This window comes from Aquarana catesbeiana, linkage group LG01 (assembly GCF_042186555.1).
Source record: "Aquarana catesbeiana isolate 2022-GZ linkage group LG01, ASM4218655v1, whole genome shotgun sequence".
NCBI classification, from domain to species: domain Eukaryota; kingdom Metazoa; phylum Chordata; class Amphibia; order Anura; family Ranidae; genus Aquarana; species Aquarana catesbeiana.
Window position 1 is genome coordinate 260,278,713 of NC_133324.1, and position 20,311 is coordinate 260,299,023.

The 20,311-nt window shown below is 43.7% G+C and overlaps 1 protein-coding gene across 1 annotated transcript in view; it reads left to right on the plus strand.

Moving 5' to 3' along the window:
* Positions 1-20,311, plus strand: part of PIWIL1 (piwi like RNA-mediated gene silencing 1) — a 766,743-nt gene that overhangs the window by 205,835 nt on the left and 540,597 nt on the right. The window contains exon 7 of the mRNA XM_073597707.1: positions 15,275-15,396. Coding sequence (XP_073453808.1) covers positions 15,275-15,396 — 122 coding nt within the window. The remainder of the gene's footprint in view (positions 1-15,274; positions 15,397-20,311) is intronic.

Genomic DNA, 20,311 nt, shown 5'->3' on the forward strand with positions numbered 1-20,311 from the left:
AAATGATCAGATAAAATCTAGAAATGTACTTATTGCTTGCCTTTTTTTTTTGGCTGTCTCCAAGGTTCTCCTAGTGCACTTGTAGTGTCAAGTGTATTTTCCTTTAGTAAATAAGCCCCATTGTCACTGTAAACCCCAAATAACATTTACAAAACTGGTATTGAGCATTGAAAGAAGAAGCCACACATTGTTGATTCGCAAACTTTTTAATCTGTTCACATTCACATGTGCGTTTTTTTTTTTCTAAAATTTTTTTTAGAAAATATATATTTTTTTTTTAACAATATGTTTTTAAAAACTTTTTTTTTTTTTTTTTTTTTTAATAAACAGGCATATATATATATATATATATATATATATATATATATATATATATATATATATATATATATATATATATATATATATATATATATATATATTTTACAAAAAGGCATTTTTTTTACTAATTTTACTAACAGGCATATTTTTTTTTATTTATTTTTTTTACAAACTGGCTTTTTTACAGAATCTGGCTTGTGTCTCCGCCATGTTGCTCCTACTGCGCACCGTAGAGAGAAGGGGCAGGGAATATTTGTGAAAAAGAACGTCAGGGGTGGGCGACGCAGGCGGAGTTTCATGCATGCGCACTGTATATAAAGCCGACATGCAAGTGCCATACGTACATTCTGTGCGTAGAGAAGGAGCGGTGAATATTCCTGTAAGTGAACGTCAGGGGCGGGCGACGCAGGCGGAGTTTCACGCATGCGAACTGCATATGAAGCTGACACGCAAGTGCCGTATGTGCGCGGAGGAAATGGGAACGGGAGTTGCTAGCGACCGAAACAAAGGTAATTTTTATACAAATTCTCGAACATCAGTGGCCTATACTGCTTATAGACTGAGGCCTATATTGGGATAAGGTTATGAGAGTTTAGGCTAACATTAGTGTTTTTGTCTTGTGTATTGTCTTACAGAAAAAAATTAATAATAAGTTTAAGGACCCTGAATTCATGTCACAATTTATTGAGAAGTACAGGGAGATGAGGAATCTGTGGGAGGTCAAGCACAGTGCATATTACAACAAACCAGTAAAGAAGGCAACGCTGGAGAGACTTCTGGCATTTGTGCAGACTTTGATCCCAGAAGCAAGCTTCGAGATTTTGGAACGTAAAATTGGGATCTTGAGGAATATGTACATGAGGGAGCATAACAAGATCCAGGCTTCCCTGAGATCAGGAGCATCAGCAGATCATGTGTATGTACCCAAGCTGTGGTACTTTGAAAAACTACGTTTTCTTGATGACCAGACTGAAGCTAGGGAATAGCTTTCGACCCTTCCCTCCACCCCAGCAGAGGCTGTTGAGGAACAACCTGCGCCTTCTATCCTTGAAGAACCGGATGCGCCCAGCTGGAGCCAGGTATATTATTTTTAGACATATTTAGTGTCCTAATATTAAGGATTTTATCCAAAAAATGATGAATACAAATCATTTGACAGTAGTGGCCAAAAATGTTTGTCACCAGCTTGAAAAAATGCTGGGGTCAGAATGATACTCTTTTATATGTATTAACATATAAAACATTGCTAAAAATTGTGTGTGATTGATGAACCAAAAAGTAAAACTATGTCCCTTGTCAAACAGGATGAGCTCAGCCAGGAGGAAGTTCTGGAAAGTGGCAGGCAGGAGGAGGCTGGGCCCAGTGACAGCCAGGAGGTGGGCGGGCCCAGTGTCAGCCAGGAGTTGGCCGGGCCCAGTAGGAGCCTGCAAAAAAAAAAGGCCCAGGAAGGGGATGGTGACACAGGAGGCGTCATTGCGCCTCATTAGAGAAACTACAGAGGTCCTGAGGAGACCACTCGACGCTGAAGAGGCCTATGGATGCTATATAGCGACCAGGTTGTTTGAATGTGAGAGGAGCCAACACCTCCTCTGTGGCGTTGGCCCCTCTTGCAAAATATATGATCTCACCCATCCTTCTCCTCCTGCCACAAGTCCATCACCAGAGCCACAGCTTCCAAGGAAGACTGCAGGGAAGGCTGTAGGGCAGAGTGGAGGGAAGGCTGCAGCGAAGAGAAGAACGTGATGACCTGGGTTCAGTCTGGTCTGACAGAAGACACATGCTGGTGTAGTACCACAGCCTGGGGACATATATGTCATCTGGTGCTGGTCTTGATCTCTGGGATTCCTGGACCAGATTGTGCTCCCTATTATATGGACTCCTCAAGATCCCAATTTTCTTTTCCAAAGACTTGATGTGTACCCTTAGGCCAAAAGGCATCACAAATTCCAAAAGTTTCTCCAGCGTTGCCATCATCTTTATTTTGTTAACCAGAATAAATGGATATTTTATTTTATGAAAATACTTGCCTATGTGTTTTTATTCAAATGCATTTCTAAAAGACAATGTCAAATTAACAAGGGACAACAACCAGCTTGAGGTACCAAAAAAAACAAAAATATAATGTTATTGTGTTAACTTGACGCACAAAAAAATAAAACATTAATAATGTTGTGTTAACTTGACACACACACAAAAAAAAACATTATTAATGTTATTGTGTTAACTTGACACAAAAAATAAAACATTATTAATGTTATTGTGGTAACTTAACACAAAAAAATAAAATAAATGGAGATCACTAGAAAATAATTTATAAATAATCATAAAAAAAGATCTGCTTCTGCACGCGAGCTCGGCGGGACGGGGCGCATTTAACATTTTTTTTTTTGCTTATTTTACCTTTTATTTTTTATTTTTACACTGTTTTAAAAGAAAAAAAAAAAAAATGGTGTCACTTTTATTCCTATTACAAGGAATGTAAACATCCCTTGTAATAGAATAAAAGCATGACAGGACCTCTTAAATATGAGATCTGGGGTCAAAAAGACCTCAGATCTCATATTTACACTAAAATGCAATAAAAAAAAAAAAAAGGGCACCGGATCGCGGCGGGAGGGGGGGTGGTGGTGGTGCCCTCTCCCGCCGCCAATAAACGTGATCTTGCGACGAATCCGCTAGAGATCACTTTTATCTTGTACCGGACCGCCGGCCAAACATGGCGATACCAAGGTTATGGCAGCTAGCTGCTGCCATAACAACGATATCCGTCCTCAAAGTGAACACTAGGGGGCGATCAAGGGGTTAACTGTGTTCCCTAGTGTGTGTTCTAACTGTAGGGGGATAGGAGCGACTGGAGGAAATGACAGATCTTTGTTCCTAGCTTGTAGGAACTCATGATCTGCCTCTCCTCTCCTCGCAAAACAGGGATTTGTGTGTTTAAACACACACATAACTGTTCTGGCTCACATGCCCGCGAACGCCGGCCGCGAGCATTGGCACCCACGCATTACAGCTGCGACGCTCGCGGGATTGTGCAGACCTACCGCAGTATGACGACAGGTTAAGGTTGTTAAAAGGGGGTAAAGGGAAAGGGAATTTGTGGGACTTTAAATGAGGCTATAGGGGCCATTCAAGTCCCCTCCTCCATCCCGGTTCAATATGAATTTAAAAAGAGCACAAGAGGCGGGACTTTACATGAGGCACAGGAAAGCAGATAAGTAAATTATGTAAAAAAAGCTTTAATAGATTCAGAGAAAAGGTTCTGAAAGAACAAAGAAGATAAGCACTGGAGTGAAAGAAATGAAATGAAGGGAATGGGAAAACCAAGGGATAGTGAGGGACAATAAAGTAGGAAATAGTGAGGAGAAAAATATTTACCTGCATCACCACTGCACAGTGGGCTAAATATGTGTGTATATGTGTGGATTTTCATATTCTACATTTGCCTACTTGTTCCCTTAGATTATTCATAATATGGTTGCTTTCCCTATTCATAGGTGATTATTACGGTTTTGCTCCTGATAAGTGCCTATAAGGTCCCGAAACGCGTAGAGCTTACAACTACCGTTATCTACATACAATTATCAACCGTGTATGGACGTTCCATCTAGATCTTTATTGTTTTTTTCATTTTTATTTTGTGACACTTTAGTGAGTCACCAATCTGCATGGGTATCATTTACTACGAATGTTCCTCATGTATTAAGTCTCCTATGTATTTGTAACATGTTAATTCCTTGTTGGAATGTATATGACTGCAATATTAGATTCTAATGAATTATTGATATATAGCAAAATGCATTATCATTGAATATGTAAATAAATGACTATCTGAATCTATTAAAGCTTTTTTCACATAATTTACTTATCTGCTTCCCTGTGCCTCATGTAAAGTCCCGCCTCTTGTGCTCTTTTTAAACTCTGGTTAAGGTTGTGTTTGGCCCTGTCATACAACCCACAGTATTGTTTATCCACTTGACCTACGGAAGATTTACCCCACTTCATGACCAGGCTATATTTTGCAGTACGCCACTACGTTACTTTAACTGACAATTGCACAGACATGCAACACTACCCAAATGAAATATATTTAATTTTTTTCCCCACAAGCAGAACTTTCTTTTGGTGGTATTTGATCACCACTGACTTTTTTTAAAATTTCTTTGCACTATAAACAGAAAAGGACCGACAATTTACTTTCTGCTGTAAAACATATCCAATTAACACCCCTTTCACAGTGGGGCCACATTGGCGCTAAAGCACCGCTCGTTTTAGCGGCGCTTTAGCGCTGTTTAACCACTTAAGGCTTGGACCATTTGGCTGCCCAAAGACCAGAGCACTTTTTGCGATTCAGCACTGAGTGGCTTTAACTGACAATTGCGCGGTTGTGCGATGTGACTCCCAAACAAAATTGACGTCCTTTTTTCCCCACAAATAGAGCTTTCTTTTGGTGGTATCTGATCACCTCTGCGGTTTTTATTTTTTGTGCTATAAACAAAAAAATAGCGTCAATTTTGAAAAAAACTTATTTTTTACTTCTTGCTATAATAAATATCCCCAAAAAATATATATAAAAAACATTTTTTTCCTCAGTTTAGGCCGATACGCATTCTACATATTTTTGGTAAGAAAAATCGCAATAAGCGCTTATTGATTGGTTTGCGCAAAAGTTATAGCGTCTACAAAATAGGGGATAGTTTTATGGCATCTTTATTAATAATTTTTTTTTTACTAGTAATCGTGGCGATCAGCAATTTTTATTGTGACTGTGACATTATGGCAGATAGATTGGACACTTTTGGCGCGATTTGGGGACCATTCACATTTATACAGCGATCAGTGCAATTAAAAATGCATTGATTACTGTGTAAATGTGACTGTCAGTGAAGAGGTTAACCACTAGGTGGCGCTGTAGGGGTTAAGTGTGTCCTACGGAGTGATTCTAACTGGGGGGGGGGGCGCCTATGTGTGACACGACAATGATCACCGATTACAGGGAGCTTTGATCAGTGTCCTGTCACTAGGCAGAATGGGGAAATGCTTGTTTACATTAGCACTTCCCCGTTCTTCCTCTCTGTGAGATGATCGCAGTATGTCCGCGGGACCCGCGATCACACTCACGGAGGTCACAAACCACTTCTTAACCACTTGACCACTGGGCACTTAAACCCCCTTAATAACCAGACCAATTTTCAGCTTTTGTTGCTCTCACATTTTGAATGACAATTACTCATTAGTCATGCAACACTGTATCTATATGAAATGTTTGTCCTTTTTTTCACACAAATAGAGCTTTCTTTTGGTGGTATTTAATCACTGCTGGGTTTTTTGCGCTATAAAAGAAAAAAAAAGACAGAAAAATCTGTAAAAAAAAAAATGCATTTTCTTCGTTTCTGTTATAAAATTTTGCAAATTAGTAATTTTTCTTCATATATTTTGGCCAAAATTTATACCGCTACATATCTTTGGTAAAAATAAAGCTATGGTGCCAATATCTGAAAATTGATCACATCTGAATTACTGATGGCCTATCATTTCTTGAGACCCTAACATGCCAGAAAAGTACAAATACCCCCTAAATGATCCCTTTTTGGAAAGAAGACATTCCAAGGTATTTATAAAGATGCATGGTGAGTTTTTTGAAGTTGTCATTTTTTCCCACAATTCTTTGCAAAATCAAGCTTTTTTTTTTTTTTTTTTCACAAAATTGTCATATTAGCAGGTTATTTCTCACACACAGCATATGCATACCACAAATTACACCCCAAAACACATTCTGCTATTACTCCCCAGTATGGCGATACCACATGTGTGAGACTTTTACACAGCATGGCCACATACAGAGGCCCAACATGCAGAGAGCACCTCTAGGCATTCTGGAGCACCCAGGCCAATTCTGACATTTCTCTCCTACATGTAAAAATCATCATTTATTTGCTAGAAAATTACATAGAACCCCAAAACATTATATATGTTTTTTTTTAGCAAAGACCCTAGAGAATACAATAGCATTCATTGCAACTTTTTATCTTGCACGATATTTGCGCAGCAATTTTTCGAACGCGTTTTTAACAAAAAAAAAAAAGTTTTGTGCTTTAACCACTTGCCGACCGCCTAACGACGATGTACGTCGGCAGAATGGCACGGGCAGGCAGAATCACGTACCTGTACGTGACCTGCCTCCCGCGGGCGGGGGGTCTGATCGGACCTATCCTCCTCCTCCCACCCCCCCACCCCCCGGTGCCTGAGGCGGTCGGCGTTTGTCCCCCGGCGATCGGAGGTGAGGGGGAGGCCAAACATTCGTGCCCCCGATCGCTCCCAGCCAATGGGATCATTCCCCTGCCTCTGTATAGTACACAGAGGCAGAGGAAATGTCATCTCTCCTCGGCTCGGTATTTTCCGTTCCAGCGCCAAGGAGAGAAGACTGCAATGTGAGTGCACAACACTACACATCACAGTAGAACATGCCAGGCACACATAACACCCCTAACCCCCCCCCCCCCCCCGTCACACTAATGATTACTGCATTGGTGTAAGTTTGTGACAGTGTGGTAGGGCAGTTAGTGATAGCCCCCTTTAGGTCTAGGATACCCCCCTAACCCCCCATATAAAGTTTTAACCCCTTGATCACCCCCCGTCGCCAGTGTCACTAAGCGATCATTTTTCTGATCGCTGTATTAGTGTCACTGGTGACGCTAGTTAGGGAGGTAAATATTTAGGCTAGCCATCAGCGTTTTATAGCATCAGGGACTCCCATATACTATCAAATAAAGGTTTTAACCCCTTGATTGCCCCCTAGTTAACCCTTTCACCACTGATCACCGTATAAGTGTTACGGGTGAGGCTGGTTATTTAGTTTATTTTTTATAGTGTCAGGCACCTGCCATTTATTACCGAATAAAGGTTTAGCCCCCTGATCGCCCGGCGGTGATATGCGTCGCCCCAGGCAGCGTCAGATTAGCGCCAGTAGCGCTAACACCCACGCACGCACCGTACACCTCCCCTAGTGGTATAGTATCTGAACGGATCAATATCTGATCCGATCAGATCTATACTAGCGTCCCCAGCAGTTTAGGGTTCCCAAAAAACGCAGTGTTAGTGGGATCAGCCAGATGCCTGCTAGCACCTGCGTTTTGCCCCTCCGCCCAGCCCACCCAAGTGTAGTATTGATCGATCACTGTCACTTACAAAACACTAAACGCATAACTGCAGCGTTCGCAGAGTCAGGCCTGATCCCTGCGATCGCTAACAGTTTTTTTGGTAGCGTTTTGGTGAACTGGCAAGCACCAGCCCCAGGCAGCGTCAGGTTAGCGCCAGTACTGCTAACACCCACACATGCACCGTACACCTCCCTTAGTGGTATAGTATCTGAACGGATCAATATCTGATCCGATCAGATATTTACTAGCGTCCCCAGCAGTTTAGGGTTCCCAAAAAAGCAGTGTTAGCGGGATCAGCCCAGATACCTGCTAGCACCTGCGTTTTGCCCCTCCGCCTGGCCCAGCCCACCCAAGTGCAGTATCGATCGATCACTGTCACTTACAAAACTAAACACATAACTGCAGCGTTCGCAGAGTCAGGCCTGATCCCTGCAATCGCTAACAGTTTTTTTGGTAGCGTTTTGGTGAAATGGCAAGCACCAGCAGCCTAGGACACCCTGGTCGTAGTGAAACCAGCGCTGCACTTGGTGACGTGGCGAGTCCCATAAATGCAGTTTAAGCTGGTGAGGTGGCAAGCACAAGTAGTGTCCCGCTGCCACCAAGAAGAGGACAAACACAGGCCAGTCGTGCCCATAATGCCCTTCCTGCTGCATTCGCCAATCCTAATTGGGAACCCACCACTTCTGCAGCACCCGTACTTCCCCCATTCACATCCCCAACCAAATGCAGTCGGCTGCATGAGAGGCATTTTCTTTATGTCCTCCCGAGTACCCTACCCAACGAACCCCCCCAAAAAAGATGTCGTGTCTGCAGCAAGCGCGGATATAGGCGTGACACCCGCTATTATTGTCCCTCCTGTCCTGATAATCCTGGTCTTTGCATTGGTGAATGTTTTGAACACTACCATACACTAGTTGAGTATTCGCGTAGGGTACAGCATTGCACAGACTAGGCACACTTTCACAGGGTCTCCCAAGATGCCATCGCATTTTGAGAGACCCAAACCTGGAACCGGTTACAGTTATAAAGAGTTACAGTTACAAAAAAAAGTGTAAAAAAAAAACACAAAAAAAAATATTAAATTAAAAAAAATTGTTGTTTTATTGTTCTCTCTCTCTCTATTCTCTCTTGTTCTGCTCTTTTTTACTGTATTCTATTCTGCAATGTTTTATTGTTATTATGCTTTATGATGTTTGCTTTTCAGGTATGCAATTTTTTATACTTTACCATTTACTGTGTTTTATTGTTAACCATTTTTTTGTTTTCCGGTACGCCATTCGCAACTTTGAGTGGTTATACTAGAATGATGCCTGCAGGTTTAGGTATCATCTTGGTATTCTTTTCAGCCAGCGGTCGGCTTTCATATAAAAGCAATAGCGGCTAATTAGCATCTAGACTGCTTTTACAAGCAGTGGGAGGGAATGCCCCCCCCCCCCCCCCCCCCACTGTCTTCCGTGTTTTTATCTGGCTCTCCTGTCTCAACAGGGAACCTGAGAATGCAGCTGGTGATTCAGCCAGCTGACCATAGAGCTGATCAGAGACCAGAGTGGCTCCAAACATCTCTATGGTCCAAGAAACCGGAAGCTACGAGCATTTCATGACTTAGATTTCGCCGGATGTAAACAACGCCATTGGGAAAGCATTTTATCATACCGATCTTGGTATGGTCAGATGCTTTGAGGGCAGAGGATAGATCTAGGGTCTAATAGACCCCAATTTTTTCAAAAAAGAGTACCTGTCACTACCTATTGCTATCATAGGGGATATTTACATTCCCTGAGATAACAATAAAAATGATTAAAAAAAAAAAAAAAAAAAGAAAGGAACAGTATAAAAATAAGATAAAAAAGCAAAAAAATAATAAAGAAAACAAAAAAAAAGCACCCCTGTCCCCCCCTGCTCGCGCTAAGGTGAACGCAATAGTTGGTCTGCCGTCAAATGTAAACAGGAATTGCACCATGCATGTGAGGTATCACCGCGAAGGTCAGATCGAGGGAAGTAATTTCAGCAGTGGACCTCTGTAAATCTAAAGTGGTAACCTGTAAAGGCTTTTAAAGGCTTTTAAAAATGTATTTATTTTGTTACCACTGCACATTTGTGTGCAATTTTAAAGCATGTCATGTTTGGTATCCATGTACTCAGCCTAAGATCATCTTTTTTTATTTCATCAAACTTTTGGGCAATATAGTGTGTTTTAGTGCATTAAAATGTAAAAAAGTGTGTTTCTTTCCCCCAAAAATGCTTTTGAAAAATTGCTGCGCAAATACTGTGTGAAAAAAAAAATGAAACATCCACCATTTTAATCTGTAGGGCATTTGCTTTAGAAAAATATAAAATGTTTGGGGGTTCAAAGTAATTTTCTTGCAAAAAAAAAATAATTTTTTTCATGTAAACAAAGTGTCAGAAAGGGCTTTGTCTTCAAGTGGTTAGAAGAGTGGGTGATGTGTGACATAAGCTTCTAAATGTTGTGCATAAAATGCCAGGACAGTTCAAATGACCCCATTTTGGAAAGTAGACACCCCAAGCTATTTGCTGAGAGGCATGTCGAGTCCATGAAATATTTTATATTGTGACACAAGTTGCGGGAAAGAGACACATTTTTATTTTTTTTTTTGCACAAAGTTGTCACTAAATGATATATTGCTCAAACATGCCATGGGAATATGTGAAATTACACCCCAAAATACTTTATGTTGCTTATCCTGAGTAAGCAGTATTTTGCAGACCTCACTTTTTGTCACAAAGTTTTGAAAATTGAAAAAAGAAAAAAAAAATTTTTTTTTCTTGTCTTTCTTCATTTTCAAAAACAAATGAGAGCTGCAAAATACTCACCATGCCTCTCAGCAAATAGCTTGGGGTGTCTACTTTCCAAAATGGGGTCATTTGGGGGGGTTTGTTCCACCTGGGCATTCCATGGCCTCCGAAACTGTGATAGGCAGTGAAGAGTGAAATCAAAAATTTACACCCTTAGAAATCCTGAAGGCGGCTAGGCTCTCAAAAAGTCCCACACATGTGGTATCCCCATACTCAGGAGAAGCAGCTAAATGTATTTTGGGGTGCAATTCCACATATGCCCATGGCCTGTGTGAGCAATATATCATTTAGTGACAACTTTGTGCAAAAAAAAAAAAAAAAAAATGTCACTTTCCCGCAACTTGTGTCAAAATATAAAATATTCCATGGACTCAACATGCCTCTCAGCAAATAGCTTGGGGTGTCTACTTTCCAAAATGGGGTCATTTGGGGGGGGTTGTGCCATCTGGGCATTTTATGGCCTTCAAAACTATGCTAGGTAGTGAGGAGTAAAATCAAAAATTTACGCCCTTAGAAATCCTGAAGGCGGTGATTGGTTTTCGGGGCCCCGTACGCGGCTAGGCTCCCAAAAAGTCCCACACATGTGGTATCCCCGTACTCAGGAGAAGCAGCTGAGTATAATTTAGGGTGCAATTCCACATATGCCCATGGCCTGTGTGAGCAATATAACATTTAGTGACAACTTTTTGTAATTTTTTTTTTTGGTCATTATTCAATCGCTTGGGACAAAAAAAATTAATATTCAGTGGGCTCAACATGCCTCTCAGCAATTTCCTTGGGGTGTCTACTTTCCAAAATAGGGTCATTTGGGGGGGGGGGGGGGGGGGGGGGGGCGTTTGTACTGCCCTGCCATTTTAGCACCTCAAGAAATGACAGGCAGTCATAAACTAAAAGCTGTGTAAATTTCAGAAAATGTACCCTAGTTTGTAGACGCTATAACTTTTGCGCAAACCAATAAATATACGCTTATTGACATTTTTTTTTAGGAAAGACATGTGGCCGAATACATTTTGGCCTAAATGTATGACTAAAATTGAGTTTATTGGATTTTTTTTATAACAAAGATAGAAAATATCATTTTTTTTCAAAATTTTTGGTCTTTTTCTGTATATAGCGCAAAAAATAAAAACGTCAGAGGTGATCAAATACCATCAAAAGAAAGCTCTATTTGTGGGAAGAAAAGGACGCAAATTTTGTTTGGGTACAGCATTGCATGACCGCGCAATTAGCAGTTAAAGCGACGCAGTGCCAAATTGTAAAAAGTGCTCTGGTCAGGAAGGGGGTAAATCCTTCCGGGGCTGAAGTGGTTAAAAAAAAAAACAAAACAGTAAGGTTAGCCCAATGTTTTTGCATAGTATGAAAGATGAAGTTACGCCGAGTAAATAGATACCTAACATGTCACCCTTTAAAATTGCACACGCTTGTGGAATGGCGCCAAACTTTGCTACTTAAAAATCCCCATAGGCGACGCGTTAAAATTTTTTACTGGTTACATGTTTTAGTTACAGAGGAGGTCTAGGGCCAAAATGATTGCTCTCGCTCTACCGATCGCAGCGATACCTCACATGTGTGGTTTGAACACCGTTTTCATATGTGGGCGGGACTTACGTATGTGTTCGCTTCTGCATGTGAGCACACGGACAGGGGCGCATTAAAATTTTTTTTTTTTTTTTTTTAATTGTTCATTTTACTTTATTTATTTTAGTTTGACACTTTCCCCCCCCCCCCCAAATTTTTTTGATCACTGTTATTCCTATTACAAGGAATGTAAACATCCCTTGTAATAGGAATTTGGCATGACAGGACCTCTTTACAATGAGATATGGGGTCAATAAGACCCCACATCTCACCTCTAGGCTGGGAAGGTTGAAAAAAAAAAAACTATCCTGGCTTCGATCATAGCGGTGAGTCGGTAGAAGCACCGGAGGCCTCCCGTAAGAACGATCAAACAGTTTAACAGCCGCTATGATCGTTCTTATGGTGTAGGGAATCGCCGGATGAAAAAGCTGATATCTGAATGATGCCTGTAGCTGCAGGCATCATTCACATATCCCCGCACAAAGTCAAGGACGTCATATGACGGCGGGCGGGAAGTGGTTAAAGCGCTTTTTTTTTTTTAACACAAAGTTGTCCATTTATACTATATTTCTAACACACAGCACGTACATACCAAAATTGACACCCCAAAATAGATTCTCCTGCTCCTCCTGAGTATGGCAATACCACACGTGTGAGACTTCCACAGCCTGGCCACATACAGAGGCTGAGTACAGCTGAGTATGGCTGAGTATAGCCGAGTATGGCTGGGTATTGCTAGGTATCGCCGAGTATGACTGGGTATGGCAGAGTATGGCTGGGTATCACCGAGTATTGCAGAGTATGGCTGGGTATGGCTGGGTATTGCAGAGTATGGCTGGTTATTGCAGAGTATGGCTGGGTATTGCAGAGTATGGCTGGGTATTGCAGAGTATGGCTGGGTATTGCAGAGTATGGCTGGGTATTGCAGAGTATGGCTGGGTATGGCAGAGTATTGTGGGTTATGGCAGAGTTTTGCGGGGTATGGCAGAGTATTGCTGAGTGGCTGAGCATGACTGGGTAAGGCAGAGTATGGCTGGGTATCACCAAGTATTGCAGAGTATGGCTGGGTATTGCGGGGTATGGCTGGGTATTGCGGGGTATGGCTGGGTATTGCGGGGTATGGCTGGGTATTGCGGGGTATGGCTGGGTATTGCGGGGTATGGCTGGGTATTGCGGGGTATGGCAGAGTATTGCGGGGTATGGCAGGGTATGGCGGAGTATTGCAGAGTATTGTGGGGTATTGTGGGGCATTGCAGGATATTGCAGAATATTGTGGGGCATTGCAGGGTATTGCAGAGTATTGTGGGGAATTGCAGGGTATTGCAGAGTATTGTGGGGCATTGCAGGGTATTGCAGAGTATTGTGGGGCATTGCACAGTATTGAGGGATGGCTGAGAATGGATGGATGGCAGTTGTCACTGTGCAGCGATGTGGGCACTGCAGATGCAGCCCACAGCGCTGCTACCATCCGTTCCCTCCCCCTCTTTGCTCACAGTGTACCGATCGGTACAGAGAGGGGAGGAGAGGAACCGGCGTCATGAGATGACGCCGGTTTGTTTACATGTGATCGCTCTGTCATTTGACGGAGCGATCACATGGTAAACGGCCATGAGTCACGAATGCTCTCGGGTGCGTGCACCAGGGGGCGCGCGAGAGCGGAATTCTGGGAGGACATCCCTGGACGCCCTCACAGATTTAAGCAACCGCCCTGTAGCCTTCATTTGGATATGGGTTGGTTGTTAAGTGGTTAAAGGGCAATGTACAGGTACATTAATCTGGCTGTACATGACCTTCTACTGACATATCGGCGTCAGCCGGTCAGCAAGCGGTTAAGCGGCACTTTTCAGCTGCTAGCGGGGTGCTTTCCTGTGTTGCAGTGCTTTTCAGTGCAATGGGCAGGGGCATTTTGGAAAAGCGGTATCCAGCGCTTTTAAACCTCCCCAAAGATGCTGCTTGCGGGACTTTTCCGAACGCCCGTAAGCGCACCGCTCCCTGGAGTGATAGCACCCATTGTAATGAATGGGAGGCAGTTTTCAGGCGCTATTTCTAGTGCTAAAATGCCTGAAAAGTGCCTCTGTGTGAAATGGGTCTTAAAAAAAAAACCTAATTTCTTTATAAATTTAGTCAAATATGTATTCTGCTATGTTATGTTAAAAGTTATAGCATCTATAAACTATGGGTTATATACTGGAATTTTTTATTTTATTTTTTTATACTAATGTCGGCAATCAGCGACTTATAGTGGGACTACGATATTGCAGTGGACAGTCGGACGCTGACTCCTTGTTTGAACCAGTGACACTAACACAGTTATCAGTGCTAAAACATGCATTGTCACTATGTTAATGACACTGGCTGGGAAGGAGTTAAGCATCTAGGGCGATCAAGGATTAAATGTGTGCCTAACCAGTGTTTTTGTGTACTATGTGCGGTATTTTTACTGAGCTGTAATGGATTTTATTCCCTGCTTTGCAGGGAAACAAAACCCATCATCCCGAGGCAGTTCACACAGCCCTCTGCGATCCACCACGGGTGTCAATACAATGGTAATGACACCCCCAGGCCAGTTCACAGATCGCAGTGCGAACTGTGAATTCGCACAGGAATTAGGGAGGACACCCATGCGATCCGATTTCAGTGCTAGAAAAAAAAATGTCCCTGCACTATTTTTCCTGTGAATCCAACACAACTCTATGGCTGAACTCGCATTGCACAGACATTGCATGCAATCGGAACGGCAGTGCAGGTGCGAATCACATGCAACGTCTGTTCGCAACAAGTGTGATCCCGGGCTTAGTGTCAGATTTGTCCGCCAGAATGTCGCAGTCCTGCTAAAAACAATAAAACAATAAAAATAAAAAGTCCATTAATCTATCATATAGTTTGTAGACGCTATATACCTTTTACACAAACCCATCAATATATGCTTATTGGGATTTTTTTTTTTTTACCAAAAACATGTAGCAGAATACATATTGGCCTTAATTGATGAAGATATTAGATTTTTATAGTTTTTTTTTATTGGATGTGTTTTATAGCAGAAAGTTAAAAAAAAAAATAAAGGTGATCAAATACCACCAAAAGAAAGTTCTTTTTTTTTTTTTTTTTTTTGGGTACTGCGTCTCATGACCGCGCAATTGTCAGTTAAAGCAACGCAGTGCCGTATCGCAAAAAATGGCCTGGTCAGGAAGTGGGTGAAACCAAAATAAGTGTTGGCTGTAAATCTCCAGTGTGCACTGACCGTGCATTGCTGGATTTTAAACAGTATAGGCACCTATTTTTAAAGTTTTACTGGTGTGATCTAGCAGGACTTTAATTTATAGTATGAAAAGTGTTTTCATCTTCGCTTTAATATGAATAACCACCATATGGATTGTAACTGACAGTTGTTCTTGTTTTAGGTTAATGAAGTCTGCAGCCAAACCCGTAATGGGGAGAATGTGAAGATTACAATTACTTTAACAAACGAGTTGCCTCCTACATCACCTACTTGCTTCCAATTCTACAATATTATATTTCGCAGGTTGGTTGTTTGCTTTGTTTATTTTTAAAAACATTTTTTAGTGTCCAAATGTTTTCAGAGAGACAAAAAGTAGTACTGTAATGCAATTAAGGATTACAAATAAAGTATCTCAATCATGCAGTAAAAGACACAGACAACTTATTCAAACACATGGAAGGTTTATACCTTCAGATGAGACTACCCCTTCTATCTAATCACCCAAACACTGTCCAAAGATATTCAGGGTTTCAAAGGGACCTATACCACCTCTTGCCCTGTGAAAACACTTCCTGCCAATACCAGCACAGGTTCAAGATATTCTACTGAAACTGGTCCATTGTATAAAAACTTCACCCAAGATGTTTTCAAAGCTCCTGCCACTTTCCCAGCTTCTTAGGGCTCTCAGGTCAGACTATCTAGATAAGACTCTTCTGAAACAAACATTCCTTTCAGACCTGGCAGAAAATGTCCAAAAGTCAATTCAGCTGCCTAATACCTGTAACTAGGTGGTAAGCTTCATAAACATATCTGTTCTGAAGCTTTTCATTGGCCCACAGTATCTTGATACAATTCTAGATACATCCTTAATACAGGTCTTTCTTAACCACCTCAATATTGGGCACTTTCACCCCCTTCCCCTCTTCATGCCCAGGCCAATTTTCAGCTTTCAACGCTATCACACTGACAATTGCACAGTCATGCAACGCTGTACCTAAATTATTGTTTTTAATCATTTTTATGCCACAAATAGAACTTTCCTGTGGTATTTAATCATGAGTTTTTCATTTTTTGCTAAAAAAACAAAAAAAGACTGAAAATTTTAAAAAATATATTTTTTGTAAATACTGTAAGTAATTTTTTTCCTTCACTGATGTGCGCTGTCGAGGCTTCACTGATGGGGTAGCACTGATGAGGCACTATAGGCACTGATTGGGTGGCACTGATAGATGGCACTGGTGGGCACTTATGAGCATTGATAGGTGGCCCGGACAGGCAGCACTGGAAGGCAGCACTGATTGGCCTCACTGATGGGCACAGATTGGCCTCACTGATGGGCACACATTGGCGTCACTTATGGGCACAAGTTGGCATCACAAATGGGCATTATTAGGGCCCTGATTGCCTATACAGATCTCCCCTGTGAAGAGATGCCGCTGATCGGCTCTCCTTTCCTCACACTCTGTGTGTGAGGAGAGGAGAGACGATAAACGGCATCTCCTTGTTTAAATGTGATCAGCTTTAATTGGATACAGCTGATCGCATGGGTAAAGTGCCGCAGCTCTTTACCGGGATTGTGGTTGTGTCATGTCCCAGGGACATAGCTCGCCCACGGCATGCAGTCATGGCGAGACTGGGTAATGTCATAAGACATTGGCCCAGAACAAGAGAGCATCCCACCCCCCCGTCATTTGTCTATAGAGAAAGTGAAGCTGGCCATAAATTGATTGAAATTCTGCCATTTCAACAGAAACCCGTCAAATTTCAATCCGTGTGTAGTCTTCTCTGTTCAGCAGAAGCTGGTCATTAGGCTGTCTTCTATCAAACGGTCCTGCTGGAAAACCAGCATTCAATCAGCACATGCAGCCAATGGGCTACAGTGCTCATCAATGTATTCTGAAAGGGCAAAAAAAAAAAAAAAAAAATCTGAGCCATGAATCCAAAGCTTTACTCACAAATCTCTGCATATTCTCACCCATAGGGTTATAGCGCCATCTTCAGGAATAGGACACTAGGTAGAAAATGAACTCGGCAACGCCTATGGGCAGTCCTAGCTGATATAAATCCCCTTCTCTGCTACAGGCATCCATTTTTATCTGCCTAGTTTGAGGAGTAAGGACCTGTGTGGCCTGTAGTCTTTCCTCCTGGTGCCCATTTTCGGGTGGACCAACTTTCTCAGGATATAATGTGAAAGTCCGGAAAGAGGTGGCCGTGCTTCTGGAGCTGCACAGGGGTGTGTCTGCTCTTATTGTTTGCCCCTCCTAAGTTTCCTCTAATGGATTCCCGGACTTTCTCTTCCCAGGCGCTCTGCTTGCTCTTCTGGTGGCCCACTGTTGGTGCTCCCCCCGCAGTGGTGGTGAGCCCTGGTTGGATATCCCTCTCTCTGCAGGCATTGTGGGGTGTGTGACTGGTTCCCTTGGTAGTTGGTGGGTCCCCTGGTATTTTTTTCTTTTTCAGTGGGGTCCCTTCTCTTATTTGCATGGAGTCTTATGCCTCGTACACACGAGCGGACTTTCCAGCAGACTGGGTCCGACGGTCTTTCCGCCGGACTTTCTGGCGGACTACCTGAAAGGACAGACTTGCCTACACACAACCGGACTCTCCGGCAGGCTAAGTCCGCCCGTCTTTTTGACGGACTTTCGCTGGAGTTACGGCGGACTTTCAGAATGAACGGACTTGCCCACACACGGACAAGTCCGTTCATTTTGAATGTGACTCGGGTACGACGGGGCTAGAAAAGGAAGTCAATCTCGCCGCTTTTATCAGCGAGATTGACACCTTGCGAGCCCCGTCGCGGGGCATACCAGGCCCTTAAGTCTGGTATGGATTATAAAGGGAACCCCCATGCTGAAAAAAAAAATCCATACCAGACCCCGATTCGAGCATGCCATCCGGCCGGTCAGGAAAGGGGGTGGGGACGAGCGAGCGCCCCCCCCCTCCTGAACCGTATCAGGCCGCATGCCCTCAACATGGGGGGTGGGTGCTTTGGGGGAGGGGGGGCACCCTGCGGGGCCCCCCACCCCAAAGCACCTTGTCCCCATGTTGATGAGGACAAGGGCCTCTTCCCGACAACCCTGGCCGTTGGTTGTCGGGGTCTGAGGGGTACATGGTACCCCTACCCAATATACCTAGGGAAAAAGTGTCAATAATAAAACACACTACACAGGTTTTTAAAATAATTTATTAGACAGCTCCGGGGGGGGGGTCTTCCTCCGGCTTCGGGGGTCTTCCAGCTTCGGGGGTCTTCTTCCGGCTTCGGTGGTCCCTCCGGTTCCTCTTCTCCCGGCGTCCAGTTGGTTCTTCTCCGCTCTCTCTGGCCTCTTCTCCCGGTGTTCCAGTTCTTCTGCCGGCTCCTTCGCTGCTCTTTTGCCAGCGAAGGCCCGGACTGCCCAGGGACTGTGATGGCATAAAGGGGCGGGGCCTCCGCCTATATAAGTCACAGCGGAGTGCTCAGAGAGCAGTCCAGCCGGACAGACCGTCGTGTCAACATCTGGAGAAGAGAAGAGGGAAGAAGCCAAGAAGCCAGAAGTCTGGGCCTCCGCTGGCAAAAGAGCGGCATGAAGACAGCGGAGGAGCCGGCAGAAGTACTGGAACACCAGGAGAAGAGGCCAGAGAGAGCGTAGAAGAACCAACCGGACGCCCGGAGAAGAGGAACCTGAGGGACCCCCGAAGCCGGAAGAAGACCCCCGAAGCCGGAGGAAGACCCCCCGGAGCTGTCTAATAAATTATTTTAAAAACCTGTGTAGTGTGTTTTATTATTGACACTTTTTCTCTAGGTAAATGGGTAGGGGTACAATGTACCCCATACTCATTCACATAGGGTGGGGGGCCGGGATCTGAGGGCCCTCTTATTATAGGGGGCTCCCGCATTCAGTTAAGCCCCCCCCCCGCTCGCAGACAGACCCTTGTCCTCATCAACATGGGGACAAGGTGCTTTGGGGGAGGGGGGGCCCCGCAGGGTGCCCCCCTCCCCCAAAGCACCCACCCCCCATGTTGAGGGCATGCGGTCTGGTACGGTTCAGGAGGGGGGGGGGGGCTCGCTCGTCCCCACCCCCTTTCCTAACCGGCTGGGCTGCGTGCTCGGATCGGGGTCTGGTATGGATTTTAGGGGGGACCCCACGCCGTTTTTTCAGCGTAGGGGGTTCCTTTTAAAATCCATACCAGACCTAAATGCCTGGTATGCCCCGCGCTCGCCGCAATAGGAAAATGTGTTTTTCGTATTGCAACGAGCGTGAGATGCAATACCCTGCCCTTGCGTCGCATCTGGTCCATCGGACCAGCATACAGACAAGCGGGCTTTCCGTCGGAGCAGCATACAGACAAACGGACTTTCCGTCAGGAACTGAGTCCGACGGAAAGATTTAAAACATGTTTCAAATCTAGGTTCGGTGGACTTTTTGGGGAAAAAAAGTCCACCGAAGCCTACACACGATTGGATTGTAGTCCGCCGGACCAAGTATGCCGGAAAGTCCGCTCGTGTGTACGCGCCATTAGGGTCACACCTGCCATGTCCCCTTGGAATCCTTTGTTTCCTGGATGGAGGTGTCGTTTGGGCATAAGGCGAGCAGGAAGCATCCCCCACCCCCTCCTGGTTCTGAACGCTAGAAGCGACCCCTTGTGGTCCCTTTGAGGAATCCTCGTTGAAGAAGTGGACTGGACTACTCCGCTCCTGGATGTGGATCCTCCCGTTTAAATTAGGCAACCATGGTCCCTGTGGAGGAATCTCCCTCTTTCTTTTAAGGATCTGGCTGACAGAAAAGCAGAGCTCCTGCTATTTTAAGTATTGCTGGTTAGGCTTTACAGCAGGTTTTGCCTACAGCCTTGGTATCTTAGCCACTTGCTTACTGGGCACTTAAACCCCTCTCCTGTCCAGACCGATTTTCAGCTTTAAAGCTGTCGCACTTTGAATGACAATTGCGCGGTCATCCAACACTGTACACAGATGAAATTTTTATCATTTTTTCCCCACAAATAGAGCTTTCTTTTAGTGGTATTTGATCACCTCTGCGGTTTTTATTTTTTGTTAAAAAAATTGAAAGAACAAATTTAAAAAAAAAAAATTTAAATATTAAATTTAAATTTAGCAAACAGTTAATTTTTCTCCTTCATTGATGTACGCTGATGAGGCGCCACTGATGGGCACTGATAGGTGGCAGTGATGGGCACTGATGAGTGGCAGTGATGGGCACTGATGGATGGCAATAATGGGCACAGATTG